Source organism: Stegodyphus dumicola, chromosome 3, assembly GCF_044657685.1.
Source record: "Stegodyphus dumicola isolate Sdum_Otavi_A_Nest chromosome 3, ASM4465768v1".
Classification (NCBI taxonomy): Eukaryota; Metazoa; Arthropoda; class Arachnida; order Araneae; family Eresidae; genus Stegodyphus; species Stegodyphus dumicola.
Window position 1 is genome coordinate 49,804,037 of NC_140770.1, and position 23,072 is coordinate 49,827,108.

The 23,072-nt window shown below is 31.9% G+C and overlaps 1 protein-coding gene across 1 annotated transcript; it reads left to right on the top strand.

Annotated features, from left to right (window-relative positions):
• The first annotated feature begins 12,646 nt into the window (after positions 1 to 12,646).
• Positions 12,647 to 22,588, top strand: LOC118180877 (uncharacterized). The gene is made up of 3 exons (XM_035349939.2): positions 12,647 to 12,714; positions 16,200 to 16,277; positions 20,626 to 22,588. The coding sequence occupies exons 1-3, from the start codon at positions 12,700 to 12,702 to the stop codon at positions 22,165 to 22,167; spliced, it is 1,635 nt and encodes a 544-aa protein (XP_035205830.1). The 5' UTR covers positions 12,647 to 12,699; the 3' UTR covers positions 22,168 to 22,588.
• Positions 22,589 to 23,072: the final 484 nt, after the last annotated feature.

The window sequence follows — 23,072 nt, forward strand, 5'->3', positions numbered from 1 at the left end:
CCTCTGTTTCATTCGGTATTCGAATTCAGACCGAGCGAATGAAAGTTCGGATTCAAATCGAACTATCTGCGATCGGTCGTATTATCTAGTCGGCACTGGCATTTTGACTCGACTGATTTTACAGTTACTAAGTTATTTTCAAGCTGGAGATATGAAGAATGAGCAATGCCCTCTCCGGGACTTGAGCCTGAACCTCTCGAATGCGCGTCGAGTGAGCTACCTTTACACTACGATGGCATGCAGAAAAGAAGGAGAACTCCTCCATTTTAGTTAGAGGCCGACTGAGGATTAGGTAACCCAGTCGCCAAATCCTGATGGTGAAGAATCTTTATTCACTACATTTTAGTTCGAGCGTCACTGTTAGCCCAACGGGCGTTAGTCCAGACGTGCTATTAATTTCGTTTTGGCATTTTGCGTCGAAAACGTTAAACGTTCGTTTCATTTTCAAATTGCTGCCACCGAATATTATCGCCATGTGTTATATTTAAAGAAATTAAATAATGAAGATTCTGCATAAATGTATGTATGTTTCTGCACTGTGATAAAACAACGGTACCTAGAGCCATCCAATTTTGAATGACGTAATCCTACTGAGAATATGGGCATCTGGAAGCCCAAATTTGAAATTTGGAATTTGTTTTATTATCGATTTACTATTTTGTAAAACTTTAACGAATCTTTGATTAACAGACTCAAGGATTTCAAAGCGAGCAATGGCAACACTGTAGAGGGGAAAAAAAATTATCTCCGGCGCGCGGAACTGTGTATCGGAAATTCTAAAGATAGGCTCATTTTAAAATTATTTTGCAGCATTGCTACTGAACTGAATTTTATGGTTTCAGTGCAAAGAACGTGATATTTAATAAACAAAGGTAACAGACAAAATGTTAAAAAACGCCCCTTTGCACGTAATTTAAATTCTGAAAACTTTCAGATTTTTATCTCTCTCTCTCTCTTTTTTTTTTTTTTTTTTTTTTTTTTTTTTTTTGCGAGCAGCGTATATAAGGTGTGGTTATGTGCAATTCATAAAGCCTCTTATGTAAAGTTTCATCCGAAATTTGTAAGCTGTTAATTTAATCAGCAATTGGATACTGATCAGATATTGATACAATATTGATCAGATATTTTTATATATATTTCATTATTATTAATGGTGTATAATTACTCACAATAACAAGGCAAGACGCTGAGAAGTACGTGACTACGTCATGCGTGATCCAGCTATGGGATAAAAATTTAACATTTTTTTATTATGAAGCAAAGTATTCTCGAAACTAATAAACCAATAGTTGTCAACTACTAGGTCACTGATAGGTGCTCGGGAAAAAGAGGTCGATGGGCCTTTATAGGCCTTATTGTATAATAACTGCAGAAGGCGCATAAAAAGCAGAACCTCAAACTTTCGTAAAAGAACCCCTGGCGCTTTTATTATGAAGCTTTATTTATGACATAAAATATTATGAAAAATTTTTATATCTTAAACAACAATCATAAATCTGATTTACTGCAGTTTCTGTTATTCAAAGAAGCTATATATTCTCGTGCGTTTTTCGAAAAGAATATTTTAAATTTCAAATCGTCTGAAATTTCAAATTCCATTCATATATCTGAGCGAATGTGAATTCAGATTTTAAAACTAGCACTGGAAAATGAAAATTGAGAGGTTTAAAAATTATAAATTTTTATTAAATTTATTTTATTGTTAAGTAAAATTTTCTTTCTCTTGAAAAGATATATGGTTTTTCCCATTAGCTGAATTTTTTCAAATTTCATGTCCTAAAAAATTAGTATAGTTGTACCTCGGTATACGTCAGCTTTCAAATACATTTAACTTGGTACACACCGCGTTTGGAGGCGAAACTTTTGGTTTGCTGTATTTGTTTGGAAGGCGACTCGAATTCGATAAGTCGCGATCGCACGAACTACAAGCTTTTACTTCTTTCGAGAAAACGTTATGACTGGTATTAATAATGCTATGCCCTTTTCTGCTATACAATAAACAGCCCTCTCTAAACTCTGAATTTTCAAGTGATTGTGCTTTTTTCCCGTAAATTCAGTAACAAAGAGTTTTAGGGAGAGTCAAACAACGAAGAAAATTGTTAGGATCACCATGGAGGGGGTAAAAGAAATTGTTGAAAAATATGAAGATAGCATATGTATCCTGGATTGGCTACTGAATACCGTATCCCAAGTATGATGGTGTCCACGATTGTTAAAAACAAAGACGTTATTAAATCGACTGACTTTGCGAAGGGAAGAGAGAAATCGATAATCAAACACAAATTAGAGACGTTACAGCGTGTTGAGAAAGTGCCTTTGATCTGGATAGGAGAAAAACGTTTTTTGCTCTCCAGTAGCGCGGTGCTTTAATTATGAACAGTATATATTTGAACCGCTACTATTTTAGTATTAAATACAATGTTGTAATTATAACAACGGGTTTTTTTGTAGCAACAGATCAATTATTTAACCTTTATTTCTTATTGGAAAGTTCGTTCGGTTATACGTGAAAGGATATGGAACAGATTAATGACGTATATTGAAGTAACACCGTATTCAGGTATGTGCAATTTCCTTATATGAATTATTTTGCGTCTGAATTAATAAAACTGTCCACCAGCTGCCGAGCGGTAAAAGCTACTGCACACTAGTAGTTCGATCTGGGGTTCAAGTCCCGGCGAACGAGCTGGCTGTATGGGCATTTTCGTGATTTTCCGGATGTGTAACGTGGATAGGAGGCAGTTTCCCTTAAAAAGACCTCCACGGAGCATCTTTCTCTTTCCGTGTCGTGTCTAAGGGTGGAGCACATAATAAGTAAAAAAGAAAAAAAGGTAAAAGAACCAAAAAAAAAAAAAAAAAAAACACCTGCAAATTGTAGCCATTTTTTTTTAAGTGACCGGTTCCTAACTCATTTAAGTGACTAAATTCTTAACTCATCTAATTCTTTTAGTAAAGTTCCGAAATTTAATAAGTTTTAAGATTATTTTTTAGAAAACATTACCAACATTCTGTAAATTCTTAATGATACCAGCTCATTGATTACCGATACCCTCAAATTGATTATAATTTTTAGTTGGTACTTTATGAGCTCAAAGCTTCTTAGTACATGAATAGACAGACGTATATTGGTCATCTTACTCAACGTTTTTATTTTTTACATTTCCGTTCTTGAGAGTGGCTTACGTAGGATTGACAACACATGTGACGTTGGCAAACAGTGTGAAAAATGGGTGAGAACAAGCCACAGCCCGACTTCCGGGTGCCTTGCATAAAAAAAAGCCTACAAAGAACAATGCATCCATCGAACAACGAATACAATGGTAAAGTTATCAAAAAAATCCAATTACAAGAGAAAGTCCACAGTTTTTTCTTTCAGAGGAATAGAAAGTGCTGCAATACCTGTCATTAGTGGGAGTCCAGAAAAACGTCAGGCGACCTTTTCTTTTATGTTCTCGACACCTCGATTTCTTTTTTCTTTAGATTTTTATCATACCGCGCCTTCATGAAAAAGGGGCAATATTCATATTCCGATTTAAGAATGTGGGTATTTTGGCTATCCTATTTTTATTCGAAAAACAAACATTGCAAAAAAGGTGTCATTTGCTAACAACTTGAAAATATGTAGATATTTGTGCAAGGAGTCTTCCTGGTACAATATTAACCAAAAAGAGAAGTAAATCTTCAACAGGAGTGGATAAAATATTGAAAAACTCCTCATACTCGAAGAAATAGCTAGAAAAATACAGTTAAAACAAACATGCATATTTTGCTAAGAATAATCTCAAGTATGTATATTAAATTTAGATTGATATTTCGCTGTCAAGAGGTTAATGAAGTTTCTTCTCATCGAGGAAAAAAGAAGTATTGACCCAGTTGTCGTATTAAAAGAATGATGATATTAAAATCTTTTCTTAAATCTCAATAAGAAATGGCGTTCTTTTTGGCCTGGGTGCTCTAACTTTTGATTACTCTAGCCCCTTCGAACCGGGTAGCGAAAACGCGCGCTTATCGCGGAGGCCGGCAGTGTCTTCCGCGAGCGTCTCTCCAGGGCCGGGGGCTTTTTGCTACTAAGCCTAAATCCATGAAATTTCCGAAGTATCAACGCATTGTTTAATAATGCTCTATAGAGTATTTAAACGGCTTTATATATAATGCTTTATATATATATACTTTAATTACCTTATTTCTTGTTTAAATGCATATTTTACACATTTTGTTTTAATTACTCACCATTTTACGAATTTTAACATTATACATCTGAAAACTAAATATGTTACTTAAAATTCTCTTTTCGTATGAAAAATTTGAAAACAGGGATCTACACACAGTCCTACGTTACATTCCTTGCACTCGTAATAACTCATTTGCCGTTTTGGAGGATTTTTCCGGGAATGTGAACAAACGAAGCATCGTCGTCTCATTTTCTTATCAGTCTCTTCTGAACAAAGTTTTGGAAAACTTTCTTTCAGTTATTCTTTCAGAATCAATATCAGAATTTCAGAATCAATATCTGAAATATTTTGCATCATTTCTGCTATTTCATGCTCTGTTAAACATTTTCGACGCTTCGACATTGAAACGGTAAAAACAGAAAGAAATCACGTCTAACAAGATCTAATTATTTTCTAAAAACTGAACTGTAAACGGAAATACTCAACGCTTTAGCGCATATAAAACTTCTACTTACAATAAACAACTATCACGTGCGAATAAAGTGCGATTTAAAGAGACGTCATAAATCACGCCATTCGGAAACATTTAGTTCCCCGTTTGTTTATATAATCAAAAACACGTGTATGTGAGCCATGCTTCTCTCATTTCGAGTAGAAGGTCTAATGTACATGTATCCGAAACCATATGGACATACAGTGACATCTTGTGGCAGAAATTATAGTTTGAAAAACGTTCCAAAGTACTGGCCCGTATACGTGACAGTCGGTAGCAAAAGGAAAAATCCTCTGGCACGCCTGCGTGTCGGCCGGTAGATAAGTGTGTTCGTTGCTGGCACGTATACGTGACAGTCGGCGCGAAGGGGCTAGAGAAAATGTCCACTTTCATAATTTTTGAATGAAAAGTTTAAATTAGAGTATTATGAGGAGTGCTTCAATGTTTGGGGTGGGGGATAATAAATCAAGGCCAGGTGAGTGTAGTTAGTAGTTAGTACAGTGTAATTAGGTTAACCTGACGGAATATTGGACTGGATTATTGAGATTACGGTAATGAATTCTAGGGCTATTTTCATAAGAAGAGAGACACCTCCGTGAAAGACTTTTAAGGGTAACTGGCTCGTTATAACAATATAAGATTTAATGACGGGTCGAATTACCAGTGTTCAGCGGTTTATCTCACTGTTACTGATACACTCATCAATTGACTGAAGGAAAGCACGCTGCAGCGGTTTACCCAAGGAAAGGTATGCCTTCTTGAAGCCTTATTTTAAAAGAAACGACCTGATATTCAAATTATACATGAAGAAATCTACGTAAATACTCAAGCTAACCCGTTCGCTGTGACTGGAACACAAGCGCCAATGCTCAGGAAATTTTTCCATTTGGCCGCTGGTGACCTCCATAAAACACATTAGCTGTACTGTTCGGTACATAATCCTCGCAATAAGTGAAAATGCTGCACAAATTTCATTCCTCTATACTTAGTTTAACATTTTTTAAGAATGTTTAAGAATATATAATGTTACGAATTTTGTAAATACGTAAATAATTTTAGTGAAATTGTAGTATCTTTTGTATAATGTAACATGAAGAGTCTGGAGAGGCGAAACTCTGGTTGTAAAAAAACAAAAAAGATTACAGGGGTAAGTTTATTTAACACTGAATTAAATGGCGAGACACTGCAAAGTTGGCGTTTTTGTCTCCACATTTGGCAAGAAATCGCTAACAGTCGCCAAACTTGGCAACCATTCGAAGATATTTAGTGTGCTATCGTTACACCGCTGAGTGTGCTACCGTTACACCACGAAGCATGCGGAAAGAAGGGAGAAAATACTTAATAATGTAATTGAAAACGTAATTAGCTCTTAAATGTATGCAAGTTTAATTATATATGCCTTCCAGTAATTTCGAGAAATGGAAGGTGCTAGAGAATTCTCGGTGGCCGGGTGGAAGGCTATATAAAATCAGAGAGAGCATCTGCTCTCAGTTGTTAATTCAGAGCTGATTTAGAACTATTCAGATCTCAGTGAGTACTATGTATTTTAAATGCACTCTTCATTGCGTTGTGTTTAACGTTCTTAGTATTGAAGTATAACTACTGATTGTACTCTGTGGTACTGTGAAAGGCCGTACGAATAGTAGAGGAAAGTTCCAGAACTACAAAGTGTTTCTTTTGAGAAAATAAAATTTTACCAAGCTATCACCGGCTCTGTGTGCATTGAATTCAGTATGAACTTGTACGTACGCAACAATCAATACAGAATACGTCATTCTGCTCATTATACAATCTAGAATGTGATTTTTACTCCCATTCTGTGAATATGCAACTCTAAAGCATCACATTAAGCCTCCCACTTTTTATACTGATTTGAACTTTTTTCTAACAGTTTTTGTTATGTCCTGCAGCATTAGCTATTATTGAAATTTATTTGGGATGTGGAACACTTAAAAATAATAAAGAAACAACTCTGTATTTGCCGAAGTTTTAGACAAAAAGCTCAATGGATTTCTACTGCAAACAGCTCCCTCTTTATCAGGAGCAAAGAAATTTGCGAGGCTGGAAAGCAGTAGGCGTAATGGTAGTATTTATACCCTACTACAGTAAAACGAACTAGAAGGTAGCGCCATCTATCGGCAAAAGTTTTAACGAAAATTGAAACAATAACTTAATAGAATTTTAAAAGCGTTAAATTTACTGAAATCGTAATCAGAAAAACCCTTTAGGAATTTCAATTCTTTAGAAAATAGAAATAAGTTACAAAATATGAGTGGAATATGAACTTCCCATTGGAATTCCTTGTGTTTGCAGGTAATGAAATTTTGAATGTTTAATACAGTTATTGTATAGCGAAAAATGTAGAAATTCTTTCAATTTTCGCAAATCCAGAATATTAAGTATTTCAGGAAAAATTCTGTCATTTTAGCAGAAAACACTTTAGTAGATTTGAGTGGGGGACGTGTAGAGGTTTTCAAAGTCATGGCAGTTAATATTGTAAATTTTAAGATTTCTAACTTCTTCAACGATTTTCAAGTTGTCGTAAATAATCCAGCAGTAGTAAATTTAAAAAGCATTTAAAATTGTATTAGCTTAAATTTTCAGATTCGCTGCAGTAGGTTATAAATAGGGATGTTACGCTTGCTGCTCTCCAGTTGTGCAAATTCCTTTGCTCCTGATGAAGAGAGACCTGTTTGTCTTCGAAATCGATTGCATTTTATGTATCTATAGCTACGCACGAGATTGTTTCTTTAATAATTTTAGGTTTTACTTTTGTGCGTTTACTTCTGATTTGTGGAGCACTTGTTATATAATTTTCTGTCAGATGTTAATTCTGTTCTTAATACTGAATTATTGTTGTTATTATTTTCTTAATTATTATTATTAATCGTTAAAAACTTAGACTTTTCATTTACTGTAATCAGACTACGTTATATGAAATATTTCAGCAATAAAATGTATTTTAAAAGAAGCGAATCTTAAGATGACAAATAAAAAAATCTGTTGTATGACTTCCTTGTACGAAATATTAAATTATACGCATTTTTTCTTGCATTTCATTTAAACTTATTGGATTGAATTAAATCTACTTCGCCGACAGCGCATAAACCACAATAGAATAAATGTATTCTTTAAAATTCACTCTAGTATTTGTTTACCATAGCGACACTCTGGCGCTAGATTCACTTAACAGTATTATATTTCGTTCATATTTTAACTCATAATGCACAAAATTTATATCATTGAAAGAATAGAATTATCTAATCGTTGCCACATGTTCTATTCAAATACTATAATAAAGCTGGAACGATGTATAAAAGGAATTAAGCAAACAAAACAAAAAAGAAATAGTTTTTCACAGACGATTGAGTATTTCTCATTCAATTAATTCTGTTCTCACTTCGCGAGAAGGGAAAAATACATAAAAACTCAAAATATCTATATTAAAAATTAAGAAGTAAATCTTAAACACTTATTTCCTCGAAAAAAATCCAGAAAGGATTAAGCATGATTTAATTGGCAATAATAAATAAAGACATTATCTTTGTTGTTGCGAAGCTAAGTTTCTCTAGATTGGCAACAAATCCACTAGCCTGCTGTTTCAAATGTAAACAATCAATGGCCTCCATAAAGAAAAGGCTTAGGGGCACTTAAACAACTTTAAAATTGTTGATAATTCTAAAAGTATTGCATACAGATTTACTAAAGGCATAAAAACCTTAACCGGAAGATAAAAACAACATAATTCAATCATTTTTAAAGCAAAAAATGTACAATTTACAAACATATAAGAGTAAAGAAACTGAGATCACTGAGCCGGGTAACAGAGTGGCTATGTATGTAAATGTATTTATATACGTTTGGTGCGGCCGATTGCAACCAAAATACATCTACATGTTGTAGCAGTGCTATATACAAAATTTCAACGTTCTGAAGCTACTCGTTTTTGAGTTATGCGCAATACGTACGTATGCACGTACGTACATACGTTCGTACAGACGCCACGAAAAATTCTCTTCAGAATTCATTTTAAAGCAGTTTTATAATTTTTTTGGAGGAAACGAGTCTTTTATTCAGCCCTTACGTACAAATATCATGCAAAAAAATCGTTAAATTGCATTCGATAGTGGTCAAAATGGATATTTCCGTTGAAATATGCCGCCTGAAACTTTTCGCGATTACAATACTTCCTTTTTTCTTCGTACAAGGAAGTAAAAATGATACGATCATTAAATATCACCACAATTATTAATATCACCGAATTATTAAATATAAACGAAATATTATTTTATTATTATATTTCTTATAAGAATATTTTTCAGAGTTGCCTGAAGAAAAGTTACACTATTTATGTTTAGTTTTCTAAGGATTATTTTATTAACTTAAGGGATGATAACTATGCACCCATTTAATGATTTTAAATTAACTTTCTGTGTTTATAAATGTGACTAAGCTCTGAGTGATGTTGCGATAAAGGTTACTGAATTTCAGCGATTCACTGAATGTGACTGAATTCTTATAATGTTTCAGAGAATGCTATACTAAATACACACCGAAGTTCATTAAATGCTCTTTCCATTCATGACCTTATTAAAGAAGACGAAGAGTGATAAGTGAAAAAGAGTGCTCGAATAGTGACCTAGAATTTTTCATTCACCTTGATAATGAAAGAATACGTAAACGTAATTTAGTACATTTAAAAGGCGGCAAAAGAAATGAACTAGTAAATTACTTTTTCTAGTCACAATCATAAGAACAAACATTTTTCGCATCCTTAGGGATGACTTGTCGAAGCAACGTGGGTGCATTAAATGTTGATTAAAGATTTGTTTTACAATCTTCCAGTTTTCTTGCCCTCTTAATTTCAATAACGCAAACAGATTTTGTTCTATGAAAACAACAGTTTGTTATGTTTGAGTTTGTTATGAAAACAACTCTTAATTTCAGTAACACAAACAGATTTTGTTCCATGCAAATAACAGTTTGTTATGAAAATAACTCTTAATTTCTGTAACGCAAACAGGTTTTGTTCTATGAAAATAACAGTTTGTTATGTTTGAGTTTGTTATAAAAATAACTCTTAATGTCAATAACACAAACAGATTTTGTTCTATGAAAATAACGGAAGAATTGTGTTGTAGAGTCATTAGGCTATTTTGAAGCAGGAGACGTGAGAAATATACAATCCTCTTGCCGGAACTCGTACCTGGAACACTCGTATACGCACAGAGCCATTACATCAGGAAGGCGTGCTGGAAGGAGGGCGAAAAGTGCCTTATATACTCCCCTTTTTAAAGGGAGACAGGGGATTAGGGGACCCATTCACCAAATCGTAGTGGGGACGAATTATTGCCCGCCACATTATCGTTCGGGCGCCATCTGTAGAGACATTAGGTTATTCTGAAGCAGGAGACATGAAAAATATGCAGTGCCCTCACCTGGACTTGAACCAGAATTCTCGATTAGGCGCCGAGTGTGCTACCGTTACACCACGAAGGCATGCTGGAAGAAGAGAGAGAATGCCTTATAGTGCATTTCAGATAATTAACTTGATCGATTTTGCATTGTAGAGATAAAATTTTGACCAGCATTTTAAAATTTCTTTAACTAATTTTTTTTAAATAATGCTATTTTTTACTTTTATATTAAGCTTTATAATTTTTATTAGCTTAAAGGGTTTATTATTTTTATTAGTCTAAAACACAAAGTCTCAAAACCGCATTTTGAGTCGTTTCACTTTCTGCGTTTATTTACTTTTCAAACTGTTGCCACCAAATATTATCGCCATGTATTATATTTCAAGAAAATAAATAATGAAGGATCTGTATGAATGCATGAATATTTCTCTCATTGTGAAAAAACAGCGGTACCTAGAGCCATCTAATTTTGAATAACGTAGTCCTCCAACCGAACATGGGGACTCGGAAGTCCGAGTTTTGAATTTCGAATTTATTTTATTATCTATTTAGAATTTTGTAAAACTTTAACGAATTTTTGTTTAAAAAACTCAACGATTTTAAGGGGACTCATACACCTTAAACCCCTCAAGATTTTCGAAAATGTGACTGTTGCAAGAATTGGGATATTTTATTTATTTTAAAAGCAATTACTTCCAGCTTTTTACAGCTGACTACATAATATAGCTGCTTTGGAAACTAGTAACCAGAAAGTTTGTGTTGCCACAAATATTTTTGTAATTTAATCCTCTTTGTGACAAAATATTTCGCCATGTTTCCACCTTACGCGCATGATATTTTAAAAATGGTTAATGGTACATACTTGAAATTTCATGGAATTCTTTATATGGGCACTATTTTCTAACTGAACCAACAATCTGATGAATATTTTAATATTGAAAAATTTTATGGACGGAAACATTACAAATTTTTTTAATAAAATACATTTTATAAACTCAACTCAAAATAAAATAAAAATTTAACATGAAATTTTTAGAATTTTAGGTTCACAGTAGTTTCTAAATGTTATAAAAGCTATATATTAAATTATGAAACAGAATGTTTTAAACTGTGCGCGCAAGTTTGAAACATGACGAAAAATTTGTCACAAAGCGGATTAAATTATAAAACTATTTGTGGCAACACAAACTTTCTGAATACTATTTCAGAAAGCAGCTATATTATGTAGTCAGCTGTAAAAAGTTGGTAGTAATTGCTTTTAAAATAAATAAGTTATCCCAATTCTTGCAACAGTCACCTTTACTCGAACATCTTATGAGTTTAAGGTGTATGAGTCCCCTTAAAGCGAGCAATGGCAATACTGCGCGGAAAAACACATTTTTATTTATAGCGCACGATACTGTGTATCGGAAATGCTAAAGATACATTGTTTTTAAATATTTTGTGATATTGCTGTTGAATTAATTTTTATGTGATTTAAGTGTGAAGAACATGATATTTAATAAATAAAGACACACAAAACGTTACACACAAAAGGTTAAAAAAACGCCGAAAAGGGCGTTTTTTTAATCTGAAAGCCTTCAGATTTTCTTTTTTATTTGTTTTCCTCTGCCTTTTAAAAATTGAACTTTTTTTAACTTTTTTAAAGTTTTCGACGCAAAATGCCAAAACGAAATTAATATCCTTTCTGGGCTAATGCCCTTTGGGCTAATAATAATAAAACAGGGCAAGTATCGAAAAGAATCTGTAATCTAATTGAATCAGTTAGATGCATGAGATGAGATGATTTAAATTTTTGTTTATATTTTGAAGTTTAATTTTTTAAATTCAGAAGTAAAATCATAAATATTTGTGTTTTAAGAAACGTGTGTAACGTTTATTAATACATTAAAGTACGTAATTATTTAAACTACGATTTTTATTGACTGTTCAGCTAATTTCCTTTCATGTTTTTCGGCGAAAATTTAACTTTCATTACGTACCTTTGGAAATGAAAACTGAAGGAGGCTTTGTATTTCTACATTAGAGATTATTTTCTATCGAGAAGATAATATTGTTTTACTAAAAGCAAACAAAAATTTCTCATTAATTGCAATTAGGATCGCCATGATAAATTGTCCTTAATATCCTTTCTATTTTATTTGATCAAACAGGTACTTGCTATAATTTTTTAATTTTTTATTACGTTCTGAATAATAATTTTATTTATTTATTACAGTTTTCGCAAATTTCTCAACAGCATGCGTTCCAATTCCTTTTAGAAATACTTCTTATTTTTGGAATTTGCTTGCAATGTCAGCGGGAAAAAAAAAGAAAATTTCGAAATTTCCAGACAAAAAGTGATTCGATCAAAAACAACTTTCCCCATTTATTTGAAAAGCATCTCCTTTCGGTATTCGTGTCAAACTGGAAATCTCACTGCGCAAAGCTAACCCGATGATCTTAATTAGTTTTAATTAACGTCGTTCAAAACGTTAGCTTTCCTCGTCCCCCCCATGGAGATGGTACCCCTTTATGTAGGCCAGTATGGTTGGTATAAATATTGGATTAAAGACAGAGAGTAGACAGTTCTAACTCACCTTCTCAGGCTACATTGCCTGTGAAGTCAATCAGAATCATGGGCAATTTTCAAGTAAGACATTTTTGTTGAATATTTTTCATCGGTTAAAATTTTCTTTTGCCTTTACGTGTGCTTATTTTATAACTGAGGCAAATTTTTAGTATAATTTTTTGTGATGATTAAATAATTTCATTTAACCACTATTAAAATGTCTTCTCATCAAAATTTTTGAAAGTTATGTATAATCATTCGAATGGAATATTTGAATTCTTGAAGCTTCAGATTTTTGCAAAAAATTCCAGAAACGAAAATTCGAATATTTGAAGTTTTTTTTATAGAAGTATTTTTTATCTTTTCATTCCTATTTTAAGACATCTTTAAATTTTTTCGCCCAAAGCATTTATTAAAAAAGATTAGTTCTATTGATGCCTAACTAAAAGCATTGGTTAATAAAAAGAGGGCGGCTGCTGGAATTTTTCACCTAAATTCACTATCTAAGATCACCTAAACTCACTATGGTGGTTCTGTGCATCTCGCTCTTAATAATCTGAAGAGATTATTGGAGAAATTAAACAACAAAAAGCAGCATAAGATTTGTAAATGCTGATTTGTGTTGTTTAACTTCTCCAATAACCGATATTCATTGTGTTATTATTATTTTAACCTAAATTCTGAAAGGATTTCAGACATCTGTATTTAATGTTGGTTTGTTTAGGTCTTTGAAAGAAAATTTGACGTGTTACTTAAACATTTTTTGTGAAATTGTACTGAAAATTTAAACTCAGATTTCAAGAGCTTTAATTTTATCGTCATTTACTAAATTTCATTTGCATCTTCGTATTAAATATAAATGCATTTTTTAAAATCTGTATCATTTAATTTGTTTTTCATTAAAAAAGAGGCTACTTTAATTACAAACTTTCAATATTTAGTAATTTTTTTTTCCCTTGTATATCCTAATTTTGTAACAGCTATTTTAAAGTTTTTAGCAATTTCCTATCTCTTCAGGCTTCGGCTTACAATTCCTTATTACCAGAATGAGTTTTTAGAATCGCGTTAAATTCAAATGAGAAGTGTACTAGTATTTAAGGCAAAGTTACACACAGTCGGGAGAGAGAATTTGAATTCCTGAATATCGCGCGTTTGCCTTTTGGCTATGTCTCTCTAACTGTTACGACGCTCCGCCGTATCACGTGCCTTTTGATAGTTTCGCTAACTAATTTAATATTAAGGGCCAACTAGTTTAGAATTTGTGTTATCTTCTGATAAATCTCTTTATTTAGTTATCATCATTAGAACATTCTTGAGTTCAAGCCTAAGTGGAGGCTTTGCTGTATGGCCTGAGAAAGGGGCCATCTATGAATCTTTATTTTGAACAATAAAGGGTAATTCACCCTTCTTAAGTTTACGTTTCTGATTTTGAACTTAAGCAATTATTCGCTTAGTAGTACACTAAGTTCCTCAACATTTAGTGAATAGATGAAAGGAAGGAACACTACATCGTTATAATTAATCTTATAGGAAGAACTCGAGATTCCAGAGGTTCGAGATATTAGCGAAGCTTCTAAGATTCGTATTTCATAAATTTAAAATTCATCCCATCCGTTATGCATGTATGTGTATGTTAAAGAAGATGCTAAGAGAAATGTAACACACCGTGTTTGGTTTTTGTTCCTTTTATAATTTTATTTCATGCTCACAATTGCATTTGTTTGAATAATTCTTTTATTCTGCAGTATTATTTTTGTTTTTTATAGTCTGATTGTGTTTTATACAGCAGTGTTTTAGCTTTGCTTCTTGTTAATTAAGCTTGGAATATTATAAATATTGCAATTATTTTTCTCTCTCTTCCCCCTCCCCCATTTTGTCTTTCTCTCTATATGTGAAATAATTTTGATATTAAAATAAATTTTATTTAGAAAAACCTATGATTGAAATATCTGAAATATTTCAATTCACATCTTCAGCTCAAATTATTTTAATTCGCTGTTATTTTTGCTCGAAATATCAATCGATATATTACTCCTTTAATCGGAAAATTCGGCAAAGAATTATTTTATTAGAATAAATTAAAGATTAGAAATATAATATACTGCTTCTTGTACGAAAATGTTACAAAAATGTGCGAAAAAATCAAAAATAATAGAAAAGTTATTACAAATTATATACAAAAGAAAGGGATAATTGTCTGCTCTCTATGTAAATCATAGTTACGTATATTACTGCATTTACGAAAGATATTGCTTAAGATTAAATGTTTTTATTTTTACTAATCTTTTAACTAATCCAATTTGGATTTGATTTAATTTACAATACCTGGTTACAGCTAATTATAATTAAAGTAAAATAAGTACTAAAATAATTGGAAACATACTTCATTGTGTTTTTTTAAACATAGAATAATTTAAAGCTCTTTTCTCAAATTCAGATATTGATTTGTCAAATTATATTTGTTTGCGTAAAATTATCAGGTTCTTTTGCTATAAGAAATAGATTATATAAAATGAAACAAAGAAGTAAATTTGTAAGGGGTATAATTTTACCTTTAATCCCATCTTACAATAATCAATGAACACAGCTCAATATAGAGTTTGATTTAATTTTTGTAATAATGCTACTTTTATTATTACAAAGGGCGTAAGCCCAGGAGAGCCATTAATTTCGTTTTGGCATGTTGTGACGTTTCACTGTAAACGGCGTTGTACTTTTCAAATTGTTGTCATCAAATGTTATCTCCCTGTATTATATTTAAAGAAATTAAATAATGAAGGATCTGCATAATGTATGTTTCTCGCACTGTGATAAAACAACGGCACCTAGAGCCATTAATTTCTTAATAACGTTCGTCTCCACCCGAATATGGGCATCTGGAAGCCAAAAAATTTGGAATCTGAAGTTTGTTTTCTTACCTACTTCATATTCTGTAAAGCAGTTATGAGTTCTGATTAAGAAACTTAACGTTTTTAAACTGAGCAATGACAACACTGTACGAAAAAAATATTTTTATCTGCAGCGCGTGAGACTGCGTATTGTAAATTCTAAAGATATGCTCTTTTTTTCTGTCATTTTGCGATATTCGTTTTGAATTGAATTTTATAGTTCAAGCGCGAAGAATATGATGTTTAATAAATAAAGGTAACAAATAAAATGTTAAAGAAAACCCCTTTAAGCGTAATATAAAATCTGAAAACTTTTAGATTTTTCTTTCTTTTTTTTCAGTTAATATTATAGTTTTACAAATGTAATGGGCTCTTCAAAATTGAAGTTTTAGACAAACGTATCCATACATGTAAACTTCTCAGAAAATATAAATTACCATTAATGCTCAAATTTTAATAATTTCCTTTTAAAATAAATATAATAAATGTCATTCGATCTGATAAAATACATAATGATGGTTTATCTGTCAGATAAGAGATAATACCGTAGTCTTAATATCATGGATACAAGTATTTCACATCTAAACTAAAGACAAATTAATTAAAGATAGACATTTTTCTTAATATTTCAGGTTATTAATAGTATGTTATTTTGATACACTTTTTAATTTTTTTCAGGTTTTTATACTACTGGTGTTATCGTCTGTGATATCACAAGACAGTATCTTTGTTGAAGCAAGCAAACCATATCCACCTGTAAGTGCCAATATTTTCTTTAATAAGAGCATATTAAGACTTTATTTAGTAAGATTTGAGATTATTCATAATTATTTTGTAAATATAATGTTAGAAAATATATTTAATTAAAAGAAAGCTATAGTAAAATTTCTGAACATGAAATATTTTGTATATGAAATCTATTGAAGAATGGAATATCATGAAAATAAGTTTTAGAATTAAAACTATGTGATTACTCAATGAAATAAATTAAATATGTAACTATAATAATGTTAGCTAGAAACTTAAAAAAATCTAATTATAGTCTGTCAATGTGAAACTGCATATTTCCGCCAAGATCTCGAATTTAAAAATTTCATTAAAATTTCGTGTTACCTGCTGAATATAGAGTTTTTACGATACTTGTAACTGAACTGCTTAATATGCGTATTATTTCTTTCTTTCCATCTTGAAGATTTAGGGTTTTTATTGTTTAATTTAAATTATTATGTCAAAAGTAATATGGAATAACAGATGGAATTTGCAAAATACTAAATGCTGTTAAAGTATAATTTTCATTTTAACAATTTTGGGCGTTTTTATTATTCATTATACCCTTTTTATTTCTTACTGGAAAGTTTTCTGTCTGTATAAAAGAGTTTACTAAAAAGATTTAACATTTTTCCGTAAATTTACTTCTACAAATTAATTTCGTTCATACTGATTTTGTAGAAATTTCGAAACTGATTTAACATCACTAATGAACAATAAATGATGCTCCCTTCCCCCCTTTTTTTGGTAATAACTGGTTCTTGTAAAAAATACAAAATATTCTAATTTTTATAACATATTACTCTAGTAACGTTATTAATATATTTACAAAACTATAAAATCTGGGCAGCTAATATTTAGCGCAGAATGTAATAAAATATACAATAAATTACTAGTCAAAAGCTCGTTTTTTCACACCAATAATAAATTTAAAAATAGTCTAAATTGAAAAGTATAATTTAAAAGTTAATAATTTGTCAAATATTTAATCTTGGTATCCTACACGAAAGAACAGATGAAAATGTTCATCCCGGCGAAGGCGAATTCCGGCGAAGGCATTGCTTATTTCTCATGTTTCCTGCATTCAGAAATATCCTACTGACTCTACGAACTTCTTCATTCTTGTTCATTAGTTTTCCATTAGATTTAATTTTATATGTAGAAATAATAGCTGTACCTATTATCAGAACATGTTTAACATTATGATAGCTTGGTATAAACGATTAGTGTTCAGTCTCTCCCAACGTATTGTGGTTCATTTGTGTTATTCCTTACACAAACAAGAAATCAATAGTATTTTGTACATTTTTAATTACTGTCCCAATAACATGATAATAATAACAAGCAATTCTCCAATAATTCGCTCAGCAAAGCCACTATACATCAGAAACGTACAAGGTTTCTCTGGGACTCGAGAATCAATATCTCATATGCCAATATGCCAGCCAGATTTGCTAACCACTATACCGACCAAGACTATCTATACTTCTACATAATCATTTTGAAATACCTGTTATGTTAGTTTAGTTTCTTCCTTGAATTGCATACAGTGTCTCAAAAAAGTGATGGGACACTTGTGCTTTACAAAAGGAAACTGCAATAAAATAAATTTAAAAAACATGTAAAATTTTTTGTGGGTGTGTTTCATACTTAAATTTAGTAAAAATTATTACATAACATACATTTTCTCAAAATATTAAAATATTAATTTAATAAAAATACAATTGCTTAGAACGGAGCAGAAAATGGCTCACTTAAGTAATGGGACACTACGTACTATGCAACAAAAATCGTCTGAAATAAGCAATAAAAATATCTTTTGGGATATTTATTTTTATCAAAAGCAATTGAAAATAATTTATAAAATCGTCTGCAGTATTTCTCTCCAGTTTGTTTTGGAATTTTTGTGTTTTTTAGCTCTGTGCAGCCATGAATGCTAAACGAAAAGAAACTTTGCCTGGAATTCGAAAATTAGTTATTAATTTGCATATTGAACGTGGAAAATCTATTAGAGAAACTACTGAAACGGTTAACTTCAGTCATTCAACAGTTTTCAATATCATTAAACGATATAAAAAGAATCATATGATTCAGGATAAAAGAAGACCTGGCCGACCATCAAAGCTATCCAATGGAATAAAGCGAATTATCATTCGAAATATTTAAAAAAAATCCAAGAATGAGTGCTGCTAAAGTTGCTGCTGATTTACAAGCATTATATGGAGTAATTGTTAATTCTGATTCCAGTAATTCGATCTACTGGATATCACGGTAGAGCAGCCAGGAAAACATTCTTCGTAAGTGAAAAGAATAGAAAACTCAGACTGGCTTTCGCAAAATCCAACAACATCGTAAATAAGAATTCTGATTACTGGAATGAAGTTATATTTGCTGATGAGAGTAAATTTAATATATTTGGTTCTGACGGTAGAATCTTGGTGTGGAGAAAACCCAGGGAAGAATTTCGCAAACAGAACTTGGTGCCAACAGTAAAACATGGTGGAGGAGGAGTTATGGTATGGGGGTGTATGTCTTCCGCTGGAGTTGGTAATCTTGTTTTTATTGACAGTATAATGGATCAGTACAAGTATATTGACATTTTAAATCAAAATTTGAAATCTTCAGCACGAAAATTGAACCTTCATAACGATTTTAAATTCTACCAGGACAATGACCCCAAGCACAATGCTTTGAACGTTAGACGCTGGCTGCTGTATAACTGTCCTGAAATAATAAAAACACCCCCACAATCTCCACAATTAAATCCATAGAGAATATTTGGCAAGAATTGGCATCAAGAATTCGCAAACACACCATTTCTTAAAAACAACAATTAAAATCGGTGCTTCAAGAAGAATGGGGTAAAATCACTCCAGAAATCACAAAAAAATTAGTCGAATCCATTCCAAGAAGATTAAATCATGTTTTAAAAGTAAAAGGAAATCCAACAAAATATTAAAACCTTTTAAGAAGTAAAATTTTTGGGTAAATATTTGATGGAAAAGTAAGTGTCCCATCACTTAAGTGAACCATTTTCTGCTCCGTTCTAAACAATTGTATTTTTATTAAATTAATATTTTAATATTTTGAGAAAATGTATGTTATGTAATAATTGTTACTAAATTTAAGTATGAAACACACCCACAAAAAATTGTACATGTTTTTTAAATTAATTTTATTGCAGTTTCCTTTTGTAAAGCACAAGTGTCCCATCACTTTTTTGAGACACTGTATTCCGAAGCAGACGATATTGAAATGGCTTAATACTAATTTCTTTAATTCTCTGCATTTCCAGATAAGAAAACGTTTATTATATGCTTCATTAACACAGAAAACTTACTGATAATTTTATAGTATATACGAATGTACAGCCCAATATATGTAATATTTTTATTTTGATAACTATGCCATAAATAGTTGCAGTGGAGTACTATTTTTTTATAATTTAGATTTTATCTCCCTCTTGAAATTAAGAATAATTTGTTTTATTAATTTTAACGTTTTGGGTAAACAAATTCTCTGCTTACAAGCACAAACACTCTAACGATGTTATTTAAAACCGCTTTTTCCTTATACTTAAATTTGCATTTTATGATTTCAAGTTTTGAAACCTGGCGAAAAAATATGCTCCACGTTATTTTATTTATAAATATCCGACATAGAATTATAAATGTTTTATTTCTATTTCTTTAAATATAATAAAAAATTCGATAAATTAATTAATGCTTAAACTTTAATATTAAAGCATAGTGTTTTTAAAATAATGACAATTAATTGTAGTAACAAAATAGTCTTGAAACATTATTACTCAAAAAGTTAAATAATAATATATTTTAAAAGGTCGCATCAGAGTTCGGCAAGAACTAAAAAGAAGGAATATTTGAAATTTTTCATTATTTTAAAAATGAAACATATTTTAAACTAAATTGCTTAGGAATTGTCGAAAAGATATATAAATTCAGGAACGTTAGATAACACTACTGATCCATTACAGGATATTCTTGACAGCCTCTAGTGTAGTCTTCAAAACTAACAGTACTACTGGGGTAAATGATTCATTAGGGTATATAGGAAGCGCAAAGAAATTGCACCAATATCAGTGTATAACTGTCGCAGAAAAAGAAATGCAAGGCTGGTAAAAGGTGTTTCGAATCTGTTGAAAAACCTTTTGTATTTTATCAGACTGATTTGCTTTTAATTCTTTATATTATGATTTTCATTTTGCGCATACTTCTCAGATAAATCTGAAAAAGTAATTAATTATTTTTGCAGTCATGATATTATAATACTGTAATACATAATTTAATACTAAAATTTGCTACTTTATTTCTTTCAGAAACCTTACTCCTTTGGTTATAACACAGATGATGGCTATGGTAATACTCAAAACCGTTATGAGTCTAAAGACCCGGACGATGGCTCAGTAAAAGGATCATATGGATACTGGAATGCAGATGGTGTTTATCGCACTGTGTACTACACAGCAGACAGTGGAGGGTTCCGTGCTAATATCAAAACAAATGAACCTGGCACAGATAATCAGAATCCTGCAAGTGTGGAGATAACTGCTTTAAAGCCACCTTCTTACTATCCGCCCCCTAAAAAATATCCATCTCCTCCAAAATATCCCCCACCAGAAAAATATCCACCATCTTATCCACCACCTTCATATCCCCCACCTTCATACCCTCCACCTTACTCGTATCCACCAGCACCTAAATATTCTCCATCATATAGTTACTTTTATCAGTATCCACCGAAATATTCAAAGTATCCTCCCAGTTATCCACAACCAAAATATCCAGCTCCTAGTTACCCGCAACCAAAATATCCAGCACCAGCTTATCCTCAATCTAAATATCCGGCGCCAAGCTATCCTCAGCCAAAATATCCAGCGCCTATATATCCTCAACCCACGTATCCAGTTCCAAACTATTATCCTCCTCCAAAATATCCCACGCAGGAATACCCCCCTGCTCCATACTATCCTCCTCCTCCAAAATATCCAGCTCCAAGTTATCCACCACCTAAAACTTATAAACCAAAATATCCAGCCCCTGATTATCCTTCTGCACCAAAATATCCTGCACCAAGTTATCCTCCTGCTCCAAAATATCCTTCACCAAGTTATCCTCCTCCTCCAAAATATCCCCCGCCCAGTTATCCACCACCTTCTCCAAAATATCCTCCACCCAGTTATCCTCCTCCTCCACCAAAATATCCTCCGTCCAGTTATCCACCTCCTCCACCAAAATATCCTCCTCCTTCTCCAAAGTACTCACCTCCCAGTTATCCTCCTCCAAAATACCCTTTGCCTAGTTATCCTGCCCCTCCACCAAAATATCCTACTCCAAGTTATCCCCCTCAGCCTAAATATCCAGCTCCTGCTTATCCTTCTCCTCCTCCCGCTAAATACCCAGCACCTACTCCAAACGTTTACAAACCTAAGTATCCTGCACCCCCAGAAACCTCACCTGAACCTAATGTCAAATATCCACTTCCACCTCCACCTCCGAAGTATCCTCCTGCACCTAAATATCCTTCATATAAACCATCTCCAGGGTACAAATATCCTCTTCCACCACCTACAACGCCACCTGAAGAACAAGATCAACCAGAGGATGAACCTGAGGGTAAAGACGGTGATGCTGATAAGGAAGTCACTGAAGCTCCAGTGGCAGAAATTGAAGAACCAGCAGCTCCAGAAGGAGAAGATATCCCAGTTCCAGAACGCCAAAGAAATAAGCGACCAGCTTTTGGTAGAAGACTACGACCACCGAGCAATCCGATAGTTCCAACAACTTCTGCACCTGCACCAGAAGGCCTTGAACTAGAAGCATTGGAGATACCAGATGAAATTTGGGACTGGACTCAGTGATAAAAAGCTTTAGTAGTTCATTCAATTATCGATGACTTTTTCAATGATTACAAGATACGTACAATGAGACTTTATAGAAGACAAATTGACATGCTAACAAGTGATTTTCGTATTTCAACCAAAGTGACATGGAAGAAATATAAATTTTGTTGTAAATTTCAAACCGTGAAATGAATATGAAGGAAGCTTACCATTTGATGTGATTCGATATTTCTTAATGCAATTTCGTATAATCTGTTAAATAGGTTTTCTTTTTATCTTAAAATATATGCACAGGACTTATTATTTATGAAGGGTTCATTATCATTGGTGATTGTTTTGTTTTCTTATTTCATTGTCATTTACTTACTGTGAATAAGGTGTATATATTGTTTCAAGAATGTATATTTCATATAGTCATTAAAATATGTGCAGCATTTAATTATTGCAAGTTTCAATTCTTTAAGGGCTTCAAACAAACATATCAATTCTCTTTTGTAATGCATTGCAATGCATAAAATATTCGGCAATGTTATTTAATTAAAAGAAGTAAAATTTCAGAATTCATTTATTAAATTAACTTTATATAATGCTATAAATAAATTACATAAATTGGTTTTATATAATGCTATAGATGAATAAATGTGTACTATGAACTTTGAATTAACAAACTGCAGTTGCTTTAAAATTGAAGTTTGTATACAATGCTTAAATCGAGAATATTTCATTACTGTTATCAAACACTAAATTACATACTGAAGTTTATTTCAAAATTTAATTATTTTTGAGACATTGGTAAATTAATCAACTAACTGATTTTTCTTATGAAAAATAATTTATATCGTAGAAACAGCTACGTAAATGAGGCAACAAAAGTATTTTTTAAAATCAATTTACAATTTTAATTAGAATGCTAAATTTTTCAT

Coding starts and splice junctions, on each gene's coding strand:
- LOC118180877 (XM_035349939.2), top strand. Junction 16,278..20,625: donor CAAGCAAACCATATCCACCT/GTAAGTGCCAAT, acceptor TATTTCTTTCAG/AAACCTTACTCCTTTGGTTA.